The sequence below is a fragment of the Terrapene carolina genome, unplaced genomic scaffold (assembly GCF_002925995.2).
Source record: "Terrapene carolina triunguis isolate 2854851 unplaced genomic scaffold, T_m_triunguis-2.0 Scaffold139, whole genome shotgun sequence".
NCBI lineage: Eukaryota > Metazoa > Chordata > Testudines > Emydidae > Terrapene > Terrapene triunguis.
Window position 1 is genome coordinate 10,433,806 of NW_020664490.1, and position 19,486 is coordinate 10,453,291.

The 19,486-nt window shown below is 37.8% G+C and overlaps 1 protein-coding gene across 2 annotated transcripts in view; it reads right to left on the reverse strand.

Moving 5' to 3' along the window:
* Window positions 1-10,276: 10,276 nt before the first annotated feature.
* Window positions 10,277-19,486, reverse strand: part of LOC113406795 (serine/threonine-protein kinase DCLK1) — a 346,452-nt gene continuing 337,242 nt past the window's right edge. The window contains exon 16 of one of the 2 annotated variants that reach the window (XM_026653519.1): window positions 10,277-10,764. In XM_026653519.1, coding sequence (XP_026509304.1) covers window positions 10,600-10,764 — 165 coding nt within the window. In that variant the 3' untranslated portion in view covers window positions 10,277-10,599. The remainder of the gene's footprint in view (window positions 10,765-19,486) is intronic. The other variant, XM_026653520.1, reaches the window with a different exon arrangement.

Sequence of the window (19,486 nt, forward strand, 5' to 3'; positions counted from 1 at the left end):
TCAGGTAACATTATAAACAAGAAGCGGGCATCATTATCCCCTGCAAATGTAAACAAACTTGTTTGTTTGAGCGATTGGTTGAACAAGAAGTAGGACTGAGTGGACATGCAGGCTCTAAAATTTTACATTGCTTTATTTTTGAGTGCAGTTATTTTTTTGTACATAATTCTACATTTGTAAGTTCAACTTTCATGATAAAGAGATTGCACTACATTATTTGTATTAGGTGAATTGAAAAATACTATTTCTTTTGTTTTTTTACTGTGCAAATATTTGTAAATCAAAAATAATAATATAAAGTGAGCATTGTACACTTTGTATTCTGTGTGGTAATTGAAATCAGTATTTTTGAAAATGTAGAAAACATCCAAAAATATTTAAATAAATTGTATTCTATTATTCTTTAACAGTGCGATTAATCGCATGATTAATTGCATGATTAATTGTGACTAATTTTTTTAACCGCTTGACAGCCCTAGTTTAAATGTGAATGGTCACATATCAAGTTCCTGCAATAGTTCCGTGCTCAGGTACTGTAATTTTTTTCCAGTATGGCAATCTTCTTCCTTCAATATCTCGCTTGGAAATAATCTCTGTTTTGAAAGACCCCAACATAATGAACAGCAGTTGAAAGAACAGAACATTCACAGTAGTGTATATAACATTGGTACTAAATCTTTAGTCTTGAGACCCAACAGAGGAGCTTGAAGATGTAGATATTGTGACAAAGTTCCTCCTCTATCTTGGTGGGTCCTGTGCTTATTGGCGGATTTTCTTGCCGCAGAGATTCACCATGTGGGTTGGGGAACAGCCCAGAGACCTTCCCCTCTGGAAGAACCCACAGTCCAGGTCAGTTGGGAGGTTTGGGGGGAACCCGGGCCTGCCCTCTACTCTGGGTTCCAGCCCAGGGCCCTGTGAACTGCAGCTGTCTATAGTGCCTCCTGTAACAGCTGCATGACAGCTACAACTCCCTGGGCTACTTCCCCATGGCCTCCTCCAAACACCTTCCTTATTCTCGCCACAGGACCTTCCTCCTGGTGTCTGATAATGCTTGTGCTCCTCAGTCCTCCAGCAGCGCACCCTCTCACTCTCAGCTCCTTGCGCCTCTTGCTCCCAGCTCCTCACACTCGCACCACAAACTGAAGTGAGCTCCTTTTAAAACCCAGGTGCCTTGATTAGCCTGCCTTAATTGATTCTAGCAGCTTCTTCTTAATGGGCTCCAGGTGTCCTAATTAGCCTGCCTGCCTTAACTGGTTCTAGCAGGTTCCTGATTACTCTAGTGCAGCCCCTTCTCTGGTCACTCAGGGAACAGAAAACTACTCATCCAGTGACCAGTCTATTTGCCCTCTACCAGACTCCTGTACCCCACTGGTCTGGGTCTGTCACAATAGATTGAGACAGAACGCATTCTTTTTATAAGGAGGAGTCAAAACAGGGCACTTGCAGCATCAGAGGTGTCTGCCACTATTGTAAAATTGTGAAATTACCATCTCTATGAAAGAGTAACCTTGAAGACTTAAACACTACTACTTAGTTTTGCATTTCTTTATCTGCCTCATATGAAATCCTTCTATAAACTTGCTGTAAAATAGAAATTAACAGTGGAGTGTCTGGACAATTCATGCACTTTCATTTGTGTACCACTTTCCCTACCTTTCAGCAAAGATAATCAGAGAGCCCATGTGAGGTCTCATATTTCTAAGACTTCCTCATTTTTATGATTTACATTCCTGTACATTTACTGATAACTTTCTTAATATTACCTTAAAACTAAACCAATTATCAGAACAAAGAAAAGTACATTTTGTGATGCATTGGCCTTTGGTCTTTCATTGTGTGTCTTCGTTCATGTGCTCATTCCCAAAAATTCAGTCATTGACAATGGATCTTCCAGTCATTAATGGGAATTGGCAAGGTTTTACAGTAAAACAGCATTCACGCTTCTCATGAGAATTGGTATGTATAATGTTGAAGGGCCGTAGAGTAAAGGCAGTTAAGTTCATGGCTATATTTGATTTCCATATGCTTATCCAAACTAACCTCCTGTGCTGGAAAGTTAATATATAAAGTGGCAAGGAGTCTGGTGGCACCTCAAAGACTAACAGATTTATTTGGGCATAAGTTTACATGGGTAAAACACCACTTCTTCAGATGCATGGAGTGAAAATTACAGATGCAGGCATTATATAATGACACATGAAGGGAAGGGAGTTACTTCACAAGTGGAGAACCAGTGTTGACAGGGCCAATTCGATCAGGGTGGATGTAGTCCACTCCCAATAATAGATGAGGAAGTGTCAATTCCAGGAGAGGCAAAGCTGCTTCTGAAATGAGCCAGCCACTCCCAGTCCCTATTCAAGCCCAAATTATGCCCAAAGAAATCTGTTAGTTTTTAAGGTGCCACCAGACTCCTTGTTGTTTTTGTGGATACAGACTAGCTACCCCCTGATACTATATAAAGTGGGCATTTTTTGAATAGTTGACTTTTTAATCATGTTCATCAAGACTCACATTGGTGCAGAGGTTTAGATGGGGAAAACTACAACACGGTTGCATGACTAATTTTTAAAGCCTTGTGCAAAATCCCCTAGGAACACAGCTGGATAGAACTCCTTAGTAGTTTGCTTGCCAATTGAAATACCTCCTAGCATCATTCTGTTAGAGGAACATGAAATCATTGCAAACTCAGACTGCAGATAAGGTATTAAGTAAAATGGTTGGTACATCATTTTCTACTATTTTATTATAATTTGAAAGTAAATGTTTTACATAAAAATAAGCAACAATATAAAAGCTTAGCTCAGAAGTTAACATATCAGATCTCATCCCATATTAACCTACATTTATTAGCATAACCAGTGGGATTTGAAAAATGCCATTTGACTTTGTTCCAGCTTTATGCATCGATACATATCATTTGAAAGTTATTTAATTAGTAGCATGAAAATTAAAGATTAACCTTTGTCATCTGAACCGCTTAGCACTTGCAAAGTTTGGTATTTTCAAAGGAAACATGGGATTTTTCTCTTGCACAAAATCAAAACCATTTAGAAACTTAAATGCAACCAGTTCTTCAGACACCTCTTTAGCATGCATGAGAAAAGTGCTATTTAATTTCACACTCAACTAATCCTTTAATAATTTCTTTCAGACAGAATATAAAAAGCTAATATTAATTCCTTAATAAAATCAAAATAGCAGATATGTCTTTAACCTTGCACCAGATGCAATAATTTTTTTTCCAGAGTACACACCAACAATCATTGTAAATGGCAAATTGTCCTTTGGGAATTACTCAGGACTTCCCCTTCCTGTGCATCACATCTCACTGGGGGAAATAAATATAGTAGGAATTCAACTGATTAAAGCAGGGGTCGGCAACCTTTCAGGAGTGGTGTGCCGAGTCTTCATTTATTCACTCTAATTTAAGTTTTCGCGTGCCAGTAATACATTTTACCGTTTTTAGAAGGTCTCTTTCTATAAGTCTATAATATATAACTGAACTATTGTTGTATGTAAAGTAAATAAGGTTTTTAAAATGTTTAAGAAGCTTCATTTAAAATTAAATTAAAATGCAGAGCCCCCCGGACCGGTGGCCAGGACCCAGGCAGTGTGAGTGCCACTGAAAATCAGCTTGCGTGCCGCCTTCGGCACACGTGCCATAGGTTGTCTACCCCTGGATTAAATCAGATTTTTTCTTTTAAAAACTGATATCAAAAGTTTTCAAGAATTGAATTCACCTTAAATGTAAAGCACAACTACAATAAATTAATTACAAAGAGACTACAAAGTAAAATTCCTGGTCTACATCAAATTGTCAAAAGTTCAGATCCATAATTTAGAGATGTAATTGCCTTTTTCTTTACTAAAGAAAATTAAAATCTATCACATACTTTTGAAAGACCAGACCTTTGTTATTTCATTCTACACTCAACCCATTGTGTTTATGTGTTGCAGATAATCTTTCATTGATCTGAGGTCCCTTGATAGGAGACCACTTCAGTTGCTAAACTGGAACACAACAAGGCAAATTAAAGATGGCATTTCACCCTTAGCTCCTAATTTATTATGTCACGGCCTAATCCTGAAGCCCATTCATTCAAATAGTTTATAATGCACCATAAACATGACATCTCAAAGCACAGTTTTCATCAGCTTATGACTCTAACATTGTCTGAATATATTTGTGTATGAGTACTAATTTCTGTTGTTATACATCTGCCTTAAAAAGGAAGCATATATGGAAATGTATTCAAGTTGAGTATCTTTAAAATCTGTTGTCCGTTGTAAAATCATTGCAAATAGTCCACAGAGTCTATTATTGTGCAAACACTGGGTTACATTGTTTTAAAGATGTTGGGTGTTCAAACAAATTAATTCCAAAGACCAACTCAGGATAAACTGTCTTGGAAAGGATTAACCTTCATGTTTCAGGGCAAAGGGAGGTTGTGGAATCTCCATGATTGGGGATTTTTAAGAGCAGGTTGGACAAACACCAGTCAGGGATGGCATAGCTAATACTTAGTCCTGCCTTGAGTGCAGGGGACTGGACTAGATGACCTCTCGAGGTCCCTTCCAGTTCTATGATTCTATAAGAAGTCAATCACTAACCAGAGTTAGGAGGACGTCTTCACTGTGGGTAGATCATTCCGTAACAGTCCACTATTGTGTTTCTTGTTCCTGCCACTGATGCAGCTGGTCCTGACCATGATCAGAGAGAGAGTACAGGACTGGATGAACCTCTGATCTGGCAGGGCAATCCAAAGACACTAAACATGGGCTGTTCAAGTAAAAATACAAATTTATAAAAATGTGTACATAAAAGGTCCTTCTGGAAATTTTGTTTTCCCAAATGGAGCTGGTATGGTCTAGAATTGGGAATTTATAAAAAATGTTTATTATGGAATTTTTTTAAATACCTATTTTCCCCAATAGCCCATATCTAACACTATTGCTAATAGCTACAGGAGTTCTCTTTTAGCTTATATAGGAGACAGCTGTGTTTTGGGATCTAAAAGAACGTGCGTGCGTGTGTGTGTGTGTGAGAAAGAGAGAGAGATTAACTGCACCCCTTGGCAAATGCAAATTTGTTTCAGATTAGTGCTTGAGCAGTGAGGTTACCTGTTGCACATGGATTTATTGCAAATCAGAGTGTGTATATTCAATTTTTAAAACAGTCTTTTGATAACCTCCACAGTTCTGAGCTCCTGAGGATCCAGTCCTAATGTTATTATAAGTTTGTCATTTAAGTGACAATGGGCCCAACTCTTCTGCTTACATCTGTTTTACATTGGTGTAACTCCATTTTCTTCTATGGAGCAAGTCCTAAATGTGAGAGGAGAATCAAGCTGTATGAGTTCATATGCTCCACAGAAATTCTACAAAATCCACATTCAGCATTTGATGTACTGAGTAACTCACGCTATTGGTAATGGAAATTACACTTAATTCTCTGCCATTGCAGGAACCTCTGGTACTGGTGCACCTTGGTTCCTCCCATTCTCTCCCTGTGGCATGTAATAATTGAGTATCCTCTGGGCTGTAATACTGTAGTCTAATTTTGGTTGTTTGGTTTAGTGTGTGGGTGCTGGGTGTTGGTGGTTGCCGGTGGTATGCAGGAAGTCAGACTAGATGACCTCTGGCCTTAAACTGTACGATTCCATCAGCACACAGCAGGGAGAATACACACTATTACCATGTGAACTTGAAATACCTATTTTTTTTTGTTGCAATAAAATTTCTGGAATAGCCCCTCTCTCAACAACGGAGTTTTCTTACTGGCTTTCGAAGCACCCAAAAGTTTTGATCTGTCAACGTTGTAGTCCAAGCCTGTAAAACTTGTGTGAAAACCATGCCATGTTTGAATTACCCACACAAAAATGGCCCGAAGCAAGCTCCCCTTTTTTTGTACATACTTCTAGGACATAAATGTCAAAAGGGCCAAGCCGATTTCCCTCATATTTTAGGAGAAGAATCACTCTGGGATGAGGAATCATGTGCCACATATCCGCCCGAAGCATATTTTTACGATCAAACTAAAAACCATTGACATTAGGAGTTTAGAATGGAAATACTAACACAGCCTTAGTCATGACAGTGCTAGAGGGCACTGCAATAACATTAGGAAACCTCTCCCTGCCCACAATTTAAACTAAATACAGGGGATGCCATTTGCTAATGTGTACCATGGGGCAGCAAATAACAGTGATTTAATGCACTTGACCTGTGGCATTGCGACCCCCTGAACCAATTTTTCTTTAAAAAGAAAGAAAGAAATAAAATATGCCTCAGAGGGTAAAGGATTGCAATCTAGCTCATATATATATATATTTCAATTTCAACAGTACCTGACGAGCCTCAGTGCTACAACACTATTATATGTAAGCACTCCACTTAATACAGAACCACCAAGCTTTTTGAGTAATTTATTCACAGGTTTGGCTTTGCTTATTGTAGTATGCACCACATTTAAATTAGATGAGGGCTACTGTAAAGCAATAACATTTTCAATGACTGGAGTCTCACTTTCCCCTGTAACAGTCTGAAGCAAATTAATGTATTGGTTGATCATCAACAAGTAAACAGTTTCTGCTACAATGTCAAGAAAAAAAGTGTGTTCATTCATATGAACAGTTCTCATCTACAAAGATTTACACAATGCATGTAATGAGTTCGCTTTTCCCTAACGAGTACACTACCAAACTGAAAAGCTGGTTCTTAGGACTCTCTTGAAATTACAATATTGTTTCTTTACCAAAAAGAAAGACAGTCTCAGTCACCTATGCCACCATTGTAAGCTCTATATTAAGTACTTAAAAAAAATCTTAAATCACTTGTGGAATTAATAAAATTTATAACTACAGACTTACACTGCATTAATGATACATATTATTCCTGTGATAAGTTAAACTAAAAATAAGATTAATTTGGTTATAGAAATTCCTTGAACAACAACACTTAAATTATTTTAAACTTTAAATTTTCCAAGAATTTTCTGAAAAATTAGCAAACACTGGCTAAAAAAGCAAAGCAGTTTGGATACACCAATGTAATCAGCATGCCTTGTGCTTTTCTGTTAACCCTCTGAGTACAACTATAATATCCTGGATCTTTTTGTAGATAAATGCTAATAAGATTATATCTAATGGGGTTGCTGATTTCCCTTTTCACATGATCAATCACATTCTAAATTTATTCAGCACAATACTCAAAATGCACAAAGATGGGAAGGGCACCATCACATATGAGTATTGCATTTACCATAAAGTTAGTTTACTGCAGGTAAACTCACCAGAAGAGACAGTCAGTTAGCAACATGCATAAAAAATAATGAAGTGGTGCATTTACAGTCTGTAAATACAATGCATATTTTCTTTTTTGTTTTAGTTTAATGTTTAGCACCAATATAATGTGTAAAGTGAAGCTATTGGATGGTTTACAGTAAATTGACTACTATGCCATATGCTCTCATATTAGATTTTTAAGTGTATTCATATTAGAAACTGTCTGTTAGCCCCAATCTGTTCAGTTTCCTTGACTAAAGTTTAGATATTCTAAGGGTCCCACCTTCTGGTCTCAGTTACACCCAGGAACTTAGTGAGGTTACAAAGGTGTAAATAGAGGCAAAATTTGGCCTTGTATTTCTTTGGCAAACAAGCATCAACCATTAACTATTTGAAACCTTAATTTTATAATCCTGATACCCCCTCTATTAAAACTGTTAAAATATTCCGATAGTTTTTCTTGAAACCATGAAAAGGCCCCATTCAACAATTTGGTGCACATTCTTGAAGGGGCCTAAAGAATATAACTGTAAAATGTTATAGGAGTTATGTCAGTAAAACATGAGCCAAAGATCAGAAATTTGCAAGGGATGAGTGGAAATTTCAGGGGCTGGGGTTATTTTTATATATGTTTTAAGTGGTACAATATGGTGTACAATGGAGCCAAACATCTTATTTTAATGATAGCCCTGGAGTCTAAAATAAAAGCAAAGGTGATAGGAAGATCTCAAATGACACTACACATTCATGAGATGAAGCATTTGTTTCATAAAAGTTTTTTCCCCAACTCCTCTATTTAATTAAGAAGAACGAACTTTGTCCTTGTTCCTTTGAAACTGCCAACGTTTTGCTGATAGTCAAAAAAGCACGTGTTATTAATGGACACTTCTGATTGCCATATAAATATCTTTATATTTGCATCGAGTCGCACCTGTTCTAAAGGGAAGGCTGTATTATAATGTGAGGGGCTATATAAGCTGCTGTAAGTCGGTATTGACTTCAATGGAGCTACACTGAGTTACACAAGCTGAGGACCTAGCTCTGAATATTGATTCACTGTGGCCCAAATCCTACCCACTCTTTCACCAGAGTAGAGGACACTTATGTAATGCAATTGCTCTGGTACTGCTGCCCAATGGGGTGACACCAAGATGATTCCATACCTACCATGAAATCTCTTTGTGCAGTGACTCTTTAGGGGTGGTTGTGCAGGGTCAGATGATCTGCCACGATATAGCTCTTCCGCCCTCTCCCCTGACCTTGACAAGGGAGGCAAAATAGCCAGGAAGCACACTCCAAACTCTGAAGTTTAGTTGTGCTGTGGCTACGTATCCCATTACCCCTATGGAGTTCCCCAGAAACCTGCTGAGTTTTTCTGCTTGGGGCACAATTAATTTTATACTTTAACCAGTGTTCCTCTGTTAATTATGCTTCAGTTGCCAATAAAGGCCTCAATCCTGTAATCTGATTGAGATCCTTACACTTGTGTGCTGCATCCCACTAAAGTCAATGGGGCTATGCAGAGCCATTGGGGACCTTCCCCACAATCAAATGGATAGATCGAAACCAAAGAACTCTAATCAATGTTTTCCATCACTTGAATGAAAACTTGTGAAATGAGGTTCCCTTGGTTCAAAATGTGTTAAATGTTTGAAATATAAAAACCTTACACTGGACATAAGGAGAGATGGGCACATTCTAAAGAGAGTAGAGAAGAGAAAGGAATTGACCTAAACTATTTACACACATGCCTTTCAGTGAATCTTTTGAGATTTCAGAAAAAGATGGCACCTGGCTACTCCAGTGACTGGTACTTTAGGAACGCAAATCAATAGTAGGATGGATCCTACAAGACCCTCACCTTCAGAATTCTCATGGTTTTCAATGGGAGTTCTGTGAGCACAGCCCCAAAATGTAAAACCAACATGTGAAACATCAAAGTTAATATTTTCTGCTCAGGTCTTATATTTATTTATAATTTTGAACATCAAAATTTGGAAATGTGTAATTTTTCACTCAACTAGTGCCACTTTTGTGGGACTGTTTTCACTCAAATGATCCTATTTGAAGCAAAAGTTTATGAAGTATAACTTCTCTGTGAATTGGCTTTTCTTTGTACAAGGATGAAATGAAATGCTATCACACTGACTTGAGGTTTAACACCCCGCATGTGTGTTTTTCACACACACCCCCTCTGTATATAATAGCACAGATCCGCTAGATGAATAGTTTTTAGTTTTTCCACTCTAAGACAAAATTCTCATTGATGTCAATGAGGACAGCAGGATTTCACCCAAAGGCTTTTCTTAAATGTTAACATGCCAGGTATTTCCCCCAATTTATAAACAATGTAACTATTGTAAGGGTAATTCTCTTTCCTTTAATGCTGGATTTTTCATCTCTCTCTCTTAAAAGTCTCTCTCCTGGTAGTAATCACAGTGTATCTATGAAAAAACATGATTGTGTTGAGAGGAGTATTCCCTCTTCAAAATCCCAATGCTCCAGAGAAACTAATTGCTCTCCCCCATCTGTACATCCTTGTGTGTGGGGCAAGGGAAAGTTTTAGAATTAGATCTTTACATACCAAAGCATGATAGAATGTGCCCTTCACCCACTTCTCATGACTCTGCCACTACTACACGACAGCTGCTACCAGCCAATAATGTGGAAGCAACAATTTTGATGGTATTGTCACGTCACCTTAGGTAGATTGTTATGAGGCAATCCTACCACCAATTTTCCACTTATCCTGTATGGCACCTACCAATAATGGTCAGCCCTCTGTGGTAGAATATCATAGAAGTTTAGAATACGCTGCTCTAAAACAAGATTTTTAAAAACCCCCATTTGCAATCTCTCAAATAGAGTAGCATTTGGATATTGTTTTGGCCAGAACACTGGGAAAAGAACTAAGGAGATGGGGGGAAAGATATGTGCATATAAGTCAATAAAGCCCTAGTGTGGGCCATCAAGGTTAAAGATTATTATGCACTCAGAGGGTTAACATGTGCTAAAATTACAAACTGCAGGTCCTAGCATGACTGATGAAAACATTCATTGCTCTTATCTTAAAAAAATGCAAAATAGTCTTAACCCTTTGAGGATCATATTAGCAGCAAGTCACAATCTAGACAGAGCACAAGTATCATTTCAGTCAGTTAGGAAATTATTATTACAAAGATACTGTAAACACCCTTTTCTGTTCCATCATTCGAGCATTAGTGCTAGATAGATCAGATGTAACCGTTTCACACAGGTTTGGAGGATTTTCAGAATCTCAAAGGGTTAAGCCAAGACTTTGAGCAAAAGTGTTTTATTAAAAGGGTGAGTTAGGTGAGCGAACAGTCTCGGATGAACTTGGTGAATAGTCTTCCGATTCAGAGTTGAGTTCAGGTGGAGCTTGCTGAGTCTTATAACGTCCCCTCACATCCTGGTTGCGTCTTCGTCGGAAAACCTGCCTCTCCTTATCAAGAGCGGTGGTCTGGCAGGGGCATAAAATGAGAATAAATGAAATTAGGCTGTGTGTGAAATGCAAAGCTAATGAAAAACATGCATTTGTATGTGGGCCTGCAAATACCAGGGATAATAAATGTTCAGGCCAAATTAAACCTGTTCTGTTTCACTCGGTTTTGAAAGGTTTAGCCCACAACATAGTTAAACTTTTAAAAAAGTGCATTTCCCAAAACTTAAGCAGCAACATGACATCAAGCATATATAGTACCATAGATATGGATGCCATATGTTCAACTTCTGGATGCTATTAATTTCACAGAGTAATAAATTCAGATTTCAAGCCAAATACCAGCTGACCCCCTTCCCCCTTCCTTCTCAAAGTATAAACCTTTTCCTACAGGCAAGGTATAGATATAGGAGTGTCTGTTCGATTTGACCTAATGAAGGTTGATACTCATACACCAATGTTCAAATCAGTGAGATTGTCTAACAAGGATGTATTGTGATGAAGTTGTCAGCTAAGAAAGAAAGGTAACAAAGAAGCTAACTCAGCTCTTTAAAAGCTCCTCATGCTAAACCATTTGAGGCTTTGCTGTTGGAAAGAACACTGATGAGCTCTTGTTGAAGACTGCATTCAATCTGATCACCTTGCCTAAAAGATAGTCTAGACTAAACCCCAACTAGTAAAGTCCACACTAATTTTATATAAAATGACTATTTTTTCCAAAGGTGTCTCAATATACTTGGCCAAATCCTCCCTCCCCCAATATATTTCCTGCTGCTGCTCAAGATTTATGCTGCAATGAGACTGATGTCACTCACAGACAAGTTTCTCATTTTGCTTGATCTTGCAGTGAAGTCAATGGGAGTTTTGCCATTGATTCCAATGGAGCCAGGATTTCACCCATAATCTTGAACATAGGATATTATTCTGTAGCCACTGAAATTACTGTGATGTTACAAATTCAACATTATGGTCTTGATTCAGGAAAGCACGTCAACACATTGAACTGCTTTCCTAAAGGGGGATGCTTTCCTGAATCAGGGTCCATGACTCCACTGCCAGGGCAAAACGGAAAAGAAGGACTGTTAATGAGAAAGCCCTTAAAATGTACATACATATCTGATCTCTAGCGGAGAGGCAAAGATAATATGGAATATATGTAGAAATGGAATGGATTTAAATCTTAAGTCTCATATATTAGAAAGTTTTTCCCTAGCATATGTGTCACCCTTTAAATGAATGCAGCCAAGAGGTTATTCTGCTTCAGAGGGTTTATTGTTTTCTCTTGGGAGATACATGACCGTTTTTCCTCTTGAAAATGTACCAGTTATACTGTGAGCCTCATCAGAGAACAGAGATACATTTATAGCTAGACTATTTTTGAGAACAAAATGAAAACTAAATCCATCACAGTGGTGCAGAATAGCATTATAGCAATCCATGCTCAAATAATGCAATCAAAGTTCAAAAATGATGTAATAAAGACAGAAAGATGGACAGAGTACAGAGCTACTATAGCAAATGGATTTAGTTAGGCTGAATTGCTGAACTATTATTTTTATATCAAGAACCTATACAGCACTATTACAAAGAAGTAAAAATAATTAACTTTGATAAATTCATCCTTGTACTTTAAATAATAATTGTTATAAAATACAACACTTATTGTCTGCTGGAGATTTCTTTGTTTACTACTAATCTTTTGTTTAAGAAATTTAATTAGTATTTTTCAGTATCTTGGACATTTCTTAGCCTTAAACCAACTGGATTTATTATGTTTTCATGTGAAATAGATGAATATATGGATCATTTACACACAGTGAATATACTGCATACAGTATATAATTCTGCATGAAAATTGAAAAGAATGGGATATATTATCATTCTATGACATACAGATTTCCATTTACAAGACATTTTTGTGCTTTCAGGATATAGGAGTTTATTTAAAGGTTATACCACAACATGTCACCCTGCAATTAATCCTGAAGTAATAGATACTCTTGAATAAAACACACTAGTTTATTTTGAAGTCTAATCCAGTGTTATTGTCTTTTTAAAAAAGGACAAAATTATAAAACCACCTAAAATGTTCTGCCATCAGATAACTAAGCATCATGACATTTATTGCGTTTAAAGTCATCTTGGTGTATAATGGAAAATCCAACAGCCTACTCTGTTGTCATTGTTAAGGGACCTTTGGGGGCTATTTTATTTAAAATACACAAATACATTAACTGGTGCTTTTAGTTTCATAGGATAAAACATTCAGAGGTGTAAAAAAGCTATTATGTCACATAGCCCAACCCCCTACTAATGTAGGATTATTCCCTAGACCACATTTTTAGCATTTGTGTCCAGTATAACATTTCACTGTTGGAAAGCTTTTCCTGATATTCAGTCCAAAATCACCCTTGAATTTCATCTCATTGCTTCTAATTTATCAGGGCTTGTCTGTAGCTTTATGGCATTATGTGTTTTCACTCCCTGTTGGAGAGACACCAAGAATCTTTTTACCCACCCAAAAGACTCATTAGAGAAATGTATAAGGTGAGAAAGAGACAAGTAGGGGGAATCCTTATCAATATACAGTTGAAGTGAAAATACAACATAATATGTTTCATTCTCCAGCCTTTCACGTGTTGTAATTATAGCCTGGACTGTCTCTGCTTCTTTCAATGGATTCAATCTTGAGAGCTACTGAGTATTCCCAACTCCCACTTAAGTTGCAGGATTGGGCCAATGCTGTCCTGCGTGTGGATTACATACTTTGAATTTATGGTTTCTACAACTGCACAAATAATCTCATTAAAATGCATTCTGGGCACATTTTAATTTTCATTCAACGTATAGATTCATATTCATAGATTCAAAGCCCAGAAGGGACCATTGTGATCATCTACTCTGACCTGAGCAACACAAGCCATAGAATTCCCCCAAAATAATTCTAGAGCATCTCTCTTAGAAAAACATCCAATCTTCATTTAAAAATGGTCAGTAACAGAGAAGCCACTATAACCCTTGGCAAGTTTTTCTAATGTTTAATTACTCTGACTGTTAAAAATTATGTTTTATTTATGAGGCCACAATTATATCTCTCCTCTGAAGAAGTTCAGCATGCAACAGATAATTCTGTGGAATGTGGGGAAATGGTTGTGTACATTGTAGAAATAAAAGAATGCATGTTTTTACTTACTGTACCTTGTCTCACCTAGGGGCATATTCTAAAAAATGCTTAATTTGTGATCCATATCGGCAACCTCTTTGGAGCGAAGACCTCTTAAATGCACTGCCTGGATGCTCAGCAAATATAGTATTGCTTTAATAGATTTATTATTTTATCTGCTATTCAGCTGGAAGGTTCATTGGTGCAGGAACTGGTCCGTTATGGATTTTCAGGGCATTTCTACTTTAAGCTATTCTTTCAGTAAATAATAAGAGGATCCGAAGTACACTCATGCCTCACAGGGCTGCAAATCCCAGATTTTCATTACCATATTTTAGCATTTTTTTCTCAGCTTGAGGTGAGAGAGTGAGAACTTTGAGGACCAGACTATATTGGTGGTAACCAAATGTAACTATAGTTATTTAGTTAAGATATGTAGCCATCCTCATACAATCCATCTGAGGAAATGTAAAGCTACTTATCCAATAGTAGGTAAGTGGATTGCCTTCAATAGAGTTTGGTGCTGATCGGTCTGCAGCATCCTTTGCTAGGCACTAATGTATTTTGTATCAACATTAGTACTCCTGATACCCAGTACCATATGGCCAACAAGCTATTCTTGTGAATAAAAATTATGTATTTTGAAGCAACAGAGACATATTTTATAGTCATTGTTCCTGTCATACTAATATGGGGCATTTACCATTTCTCCAAGACTTATCATGTGTGATTTCTTTTCCTGATTTCTAACTGGTAATGTTGCAGCACTCCCGAATCACACACAAGTTTTTCTCCATGGCTAATATTGAACGTGGTGCGTCTGGATAGGTGCTTACTACTACATCTGCTTTTAAATATGTGCTGGATTTGCAATGGGAAGAATCCATTTTAGCTGTTAGGTCATATTTTCTGTCAGTCAGTAATTACTGGATTTAAGTAACTGTATTTTATTAATGCGAACAGTGACTGTTTTTCTTTTCTCTTCTCTTAATTTATTGTTAGCCACCAAAAAAAAAATTCTTCATTTCATTAATAAAAGAACATTATTGTGCATTTTGCCTCTTAGTCCATCCATTATTCATACTAGCTAGGAGACTGAACTGGAGATGCAGCTGTTCATGCATTAGTCTAAGAAACCCTTTCCTTCTCTCACTGTCCATCTGCAGGGAAATATTTGCAATTTGCTTGCCATTTTGGAGATACTTTGTTAGCATATGGAATTAAATTGACATTATTGAAATATTGACATTTTCCTCCTTTTTTATTATTTTAAAAACATATATTTAGATGTTCCCAGCTGGATAATTTATTCTATTTTTATAAGGTTCTGTTTGATGACCTCAATATGTTGTGATGTGTTACAGTAGATTTTATTAATGGTAAAATGACCACTAATGCAGCAATAGTAGCAGCTCTACAGTGTTAGGACAAGAGGTCTTGCATAGAAGCACAGGCTTCTCAGGTATATACACAACCTCCCCTACACCCCCCCCCCCAAAAAAAAACCCAGTTTCATTTACATTTCATACTGTACTGGTACATAAGAAAAGGACAAGTATAGTACATGCATGACCACTGGATTCACAATTCTGTATTTCAGTTTATGTTTATTATTTAACATCTCTGTTCTTAGGGATATGACTTCTCAGCTGGTTTAAATTACATGTGTATGAAACTTAGTTCAAAGCTGTTTGCATGGGTGCACTTTTATTTATAATTTGTAATTCAGTTGTGGTTTTCTTAGTCACAGAGCAGCAGAGAGATTTTAAATGACTTGAGATATTTGGCAGGGTCAAATTTACAGAAGGGCTTCATTCTTTGAAAAAAGTAAATTTTACAGATAAAGTATGATTGCCCACCAGCTTGCCCCTTGTGCAGTCACTTACATCCAGGGCCAGTGCAACCCATTAGGCGACCTAGGTGATCGCCTAGGGCGCTAGCATTTGGGGGGGCAGCATTTCGGGTCCTTCGGCAGCGGCCGGATCTTCGGCCGCCCCGGTCGTCATCAGCATTTAGGCGGAGGGAGCTGGGGCAGGGGGACGTGGGGAGGGCCGCCTGCAGCAAGTAAGGGGGGGGCACACAGGGGAACCGCTCCCCGTCCCAGCTCACCTCTGCTCCGTCTCCTCCCCTGAGCACGCCGCCTCACTCTGCTTCTCTCCCTCCCAGGCTTGCGGTGCCAAACAGCTGATTGGCGCCGCAAGCCTGGGAGGCAGGAGAAGTGGAGCAGCAATGGCGTGCTCGGGGAGGAGGCGGAGCAGAGGTGAGCTGGGGCGGGGAGCTGCCGCACGGCTCCTCGGGCCGGGGGGAACTACCGCGGGGGGGGGGGGGCGGGCCGGGGGGGGGGGGGGCCTCAGGGCTGGGGGGATGGGGAGCTGCCGCGGGGCGGGCGCCTTAGTGCGGGGAGCTGCCACAGGGCTCGGGAGTGGGGGGGAGGGCGCAAGGTGGAAGTTTCATCTAGGGCATGAAACATCCTTGCACCCTCCCTGCTTACATCTGTACAAAGGGCGTATAACATATAAATTCAGTATTTTGACTTTGTAGCAGTTTGGACAGGTGTAGATGACTAGATGCAGGTGTAGGTACTAGATGCAATGGAGAATCAGGTCCAGGATGAACAGAGTGGGATTTTGGAATTTGAAATGAGTTATTCAGCTTGAAAAAAAATGCAGCTACTGTGAGCATCATATTTTTAAAAGTCAATGATTACATGAATTCAGTGTTGTTAGGATGCTACAATTTCATTACAAAATCAATGGATAAGCCCAATGCAGTTGCCTCTGTCATTACATGATAAATATTTTAATGACTTTCCCACACATTTTCCTGATATCATATTAGCTCCACTGGAGTTTATAGAATGTCAGTGGACATATAACCATTAAAAACGAAGTAACTCTAGGTACACCTGTTCTAGGGTATTCTTAATATTCTGATTTCAACTCTCAAAAGCCAGAAGTTTCAAACAACACTATCAACAATAGGTTAAAAAATGTATAGATTCAGACATAAAACTGCAAGAGTAGAGAAATTCAATTGACCTTCTCTTGCTAAATTATGCAAAGTACTGAAGTCAAAATGGACTTCCGTCAAGGGGCTCAAGTAATATATTGCAACATTGCAACACTAGAGCCAATGGCACCATTCCCTCTTAATATTCTGACTTAAATCCATGAAGATCAGCAAACTCACCAAACACTCTCAGGTTGTTAAGATCCTCAATTAAATAAACCCTAAACAGAGATTTTTATAACAGGGCAAGAAACCTGTCAGGTTTGTTTGTTTGTTTGTTTTTGTCAATGAACATCCAATAGTTGATAACTTGCAATAAATGTACATTTTATTTTTGGCTTTTTAGAAAAGGAGCTCATTGAAGAGCACCGAGTGCTGCTATAAAACAACATCTCTGCATACAGAGCACTGTAGGTGTTCACAGATCTGCTCTGCCAGAGTGCTCATCTATAATTGCAGAGAAAAGAGTGTGTCATTGGGAGTACATATCCTACAATAATATATGCAGCTTTTAAAACTTATATCACATTTGGGGCTTAAACAATTTACATGATCTAACTTTATTTTTATTTACGCTTCTTTTACTGAACTAGTTTATTGTATTTTTTCTGTTATTTTTATACACAAAACACTGTGTAATATTTTTTCCAGTCATTATGTACAATACGCTGCAATTGTTACTTCAAGAAAAGATTTTTAAGTGTACTACTTCATCTCAATGTGAAAATATTTTCAGGAAACAAAGCCACTACATTTAAAATACTGCAGGTGCTCTTTATGGCAACAGAGGAAGAATAGCACGCTCTGAGGGGGTAAAGTTAGCATTCAAAAGCAGAATTAGGAATCTTGAGCACATTAGGGAGGGACACATTTAGACTACAGTAAGGAAATGGTTTTCTGGTTTATTGAAAGTACAAACATTGTCATTGTTGGAGGAGAATATGAGAAACTAGAGGATCAAATAAGAAAAGGATCAGTGGTTAAGAGAAGAAATCAAGAGTTCAATTATGAAAGCACGTATGAGCATTACATCTCTCTTTCGATCCGTCTTTATATATTGGCCATATTTGCGATCACAGATGAGTTTTCAAGGCCTGTGGCAAATGAACTGTTGTATAAGAGTGAAGGGATGAACCCTGTATGTATTATCTTTAAGAATTTGCAAAGTTCTATGAATAGTATAAACAATCACTAAGTGAAAATAGTTTTACTATTTATATTAAAATGTTGGTCACTACAGTGGTTATTTGAATGCTCCTGTTTCTATGGAGATGAAAGACGAAGCATTTGCAATCAATGCAGATAACGTGTATATAATAGTCTTGGTTCTGGGACTATCAGGTATTATAACATTTCCTAATTAAGCATATATGTCTATGAGTTTTAGCACCACTTTACCAATTTGGTTTTACACACTGGGTGCACTGTTTAGAACATCACTAATTATAAACATTGTTACTGCCCCCAGCTGGAAAAGAAGCAGTTTATGTATGAATAAGAGAGATTATCACCCGTCTGCTCCAGCCCATTATTCAAGGATATGTCACTTTGTATGCTGATGGAAGCCATTACTAGCGTTTTAGTCAAATGGCCTTTTTTATATTGTTTATTTATTTACCTATTTGCTGGATTGGAGTCTTCCCCAAAGCCCCCAGATGTACGGTTTGTTTTAAAACCTGGGCTACATAGTTAAACTGAGTCAAGGCCAGTCAGATTAGAAACATTTCACTATTTTATCACAAATTCCTCGCTCTAGAGGTTTGTGCTCTCTGATGCTGGGTGGAGACTTTTTCCATTTAAATAGAGACCTACATGACAAATAGAAACACAATGATTCTGTCTTTGTATAAAAGAAAAAAACAGTATAAGTAAAAGAGCTGTGCAGGCACATCATAGATAGTGATGCTAGTCAGAACAAAACGTTTTAGCCCTTTGACAAATTCTATTTGATTCAAAATATAATCTTTCCTCAATGAGCAAAATGAAAAAGTTATGATAAGACTTCTCTAGCCTACACTTTGCTAAACCTCCCACTTATAATCCACAGAACATACCAGTGATTCCCTCCATTTCTCAATAAAGAGAAAGTGCAGATGCCATAGTGCGGGTCTCACTAGGATATTATTTTTACAAAATACACAACATTTTATTTACTAGGATACTCTGAAGCATTCTGTCAATTGAGAAAATAGATGACTAAAGTACACTCCGTGATTTGTACAAGATTCAATAAGTCCCAATCATAAAATATTAATTAGTGTACTGCACAAACCAGTACAAATTTGAGCACCTGTATGGAAACTATTTCTCAGTTAGTCACCATAACCAGCATCTATATGGGGTACCTGGACTCACTTTTTGCTTCTCAACTGAACAGTACATCAGGGAAGAAGAGCTGCTTTTCTCCTCCATGTCCATTTCAAAATCTATTGAATTTTCATAGGCATATTTTTGGTGTGTTCGGGGGACTGGTAACTTTTGTGGAAACTGTGCTGTAGTCTGATTCATGCAATCAGTGAAATGATATGAGGGACAGATTTCTACATTACTGTAAACATTACCATTTTGCTA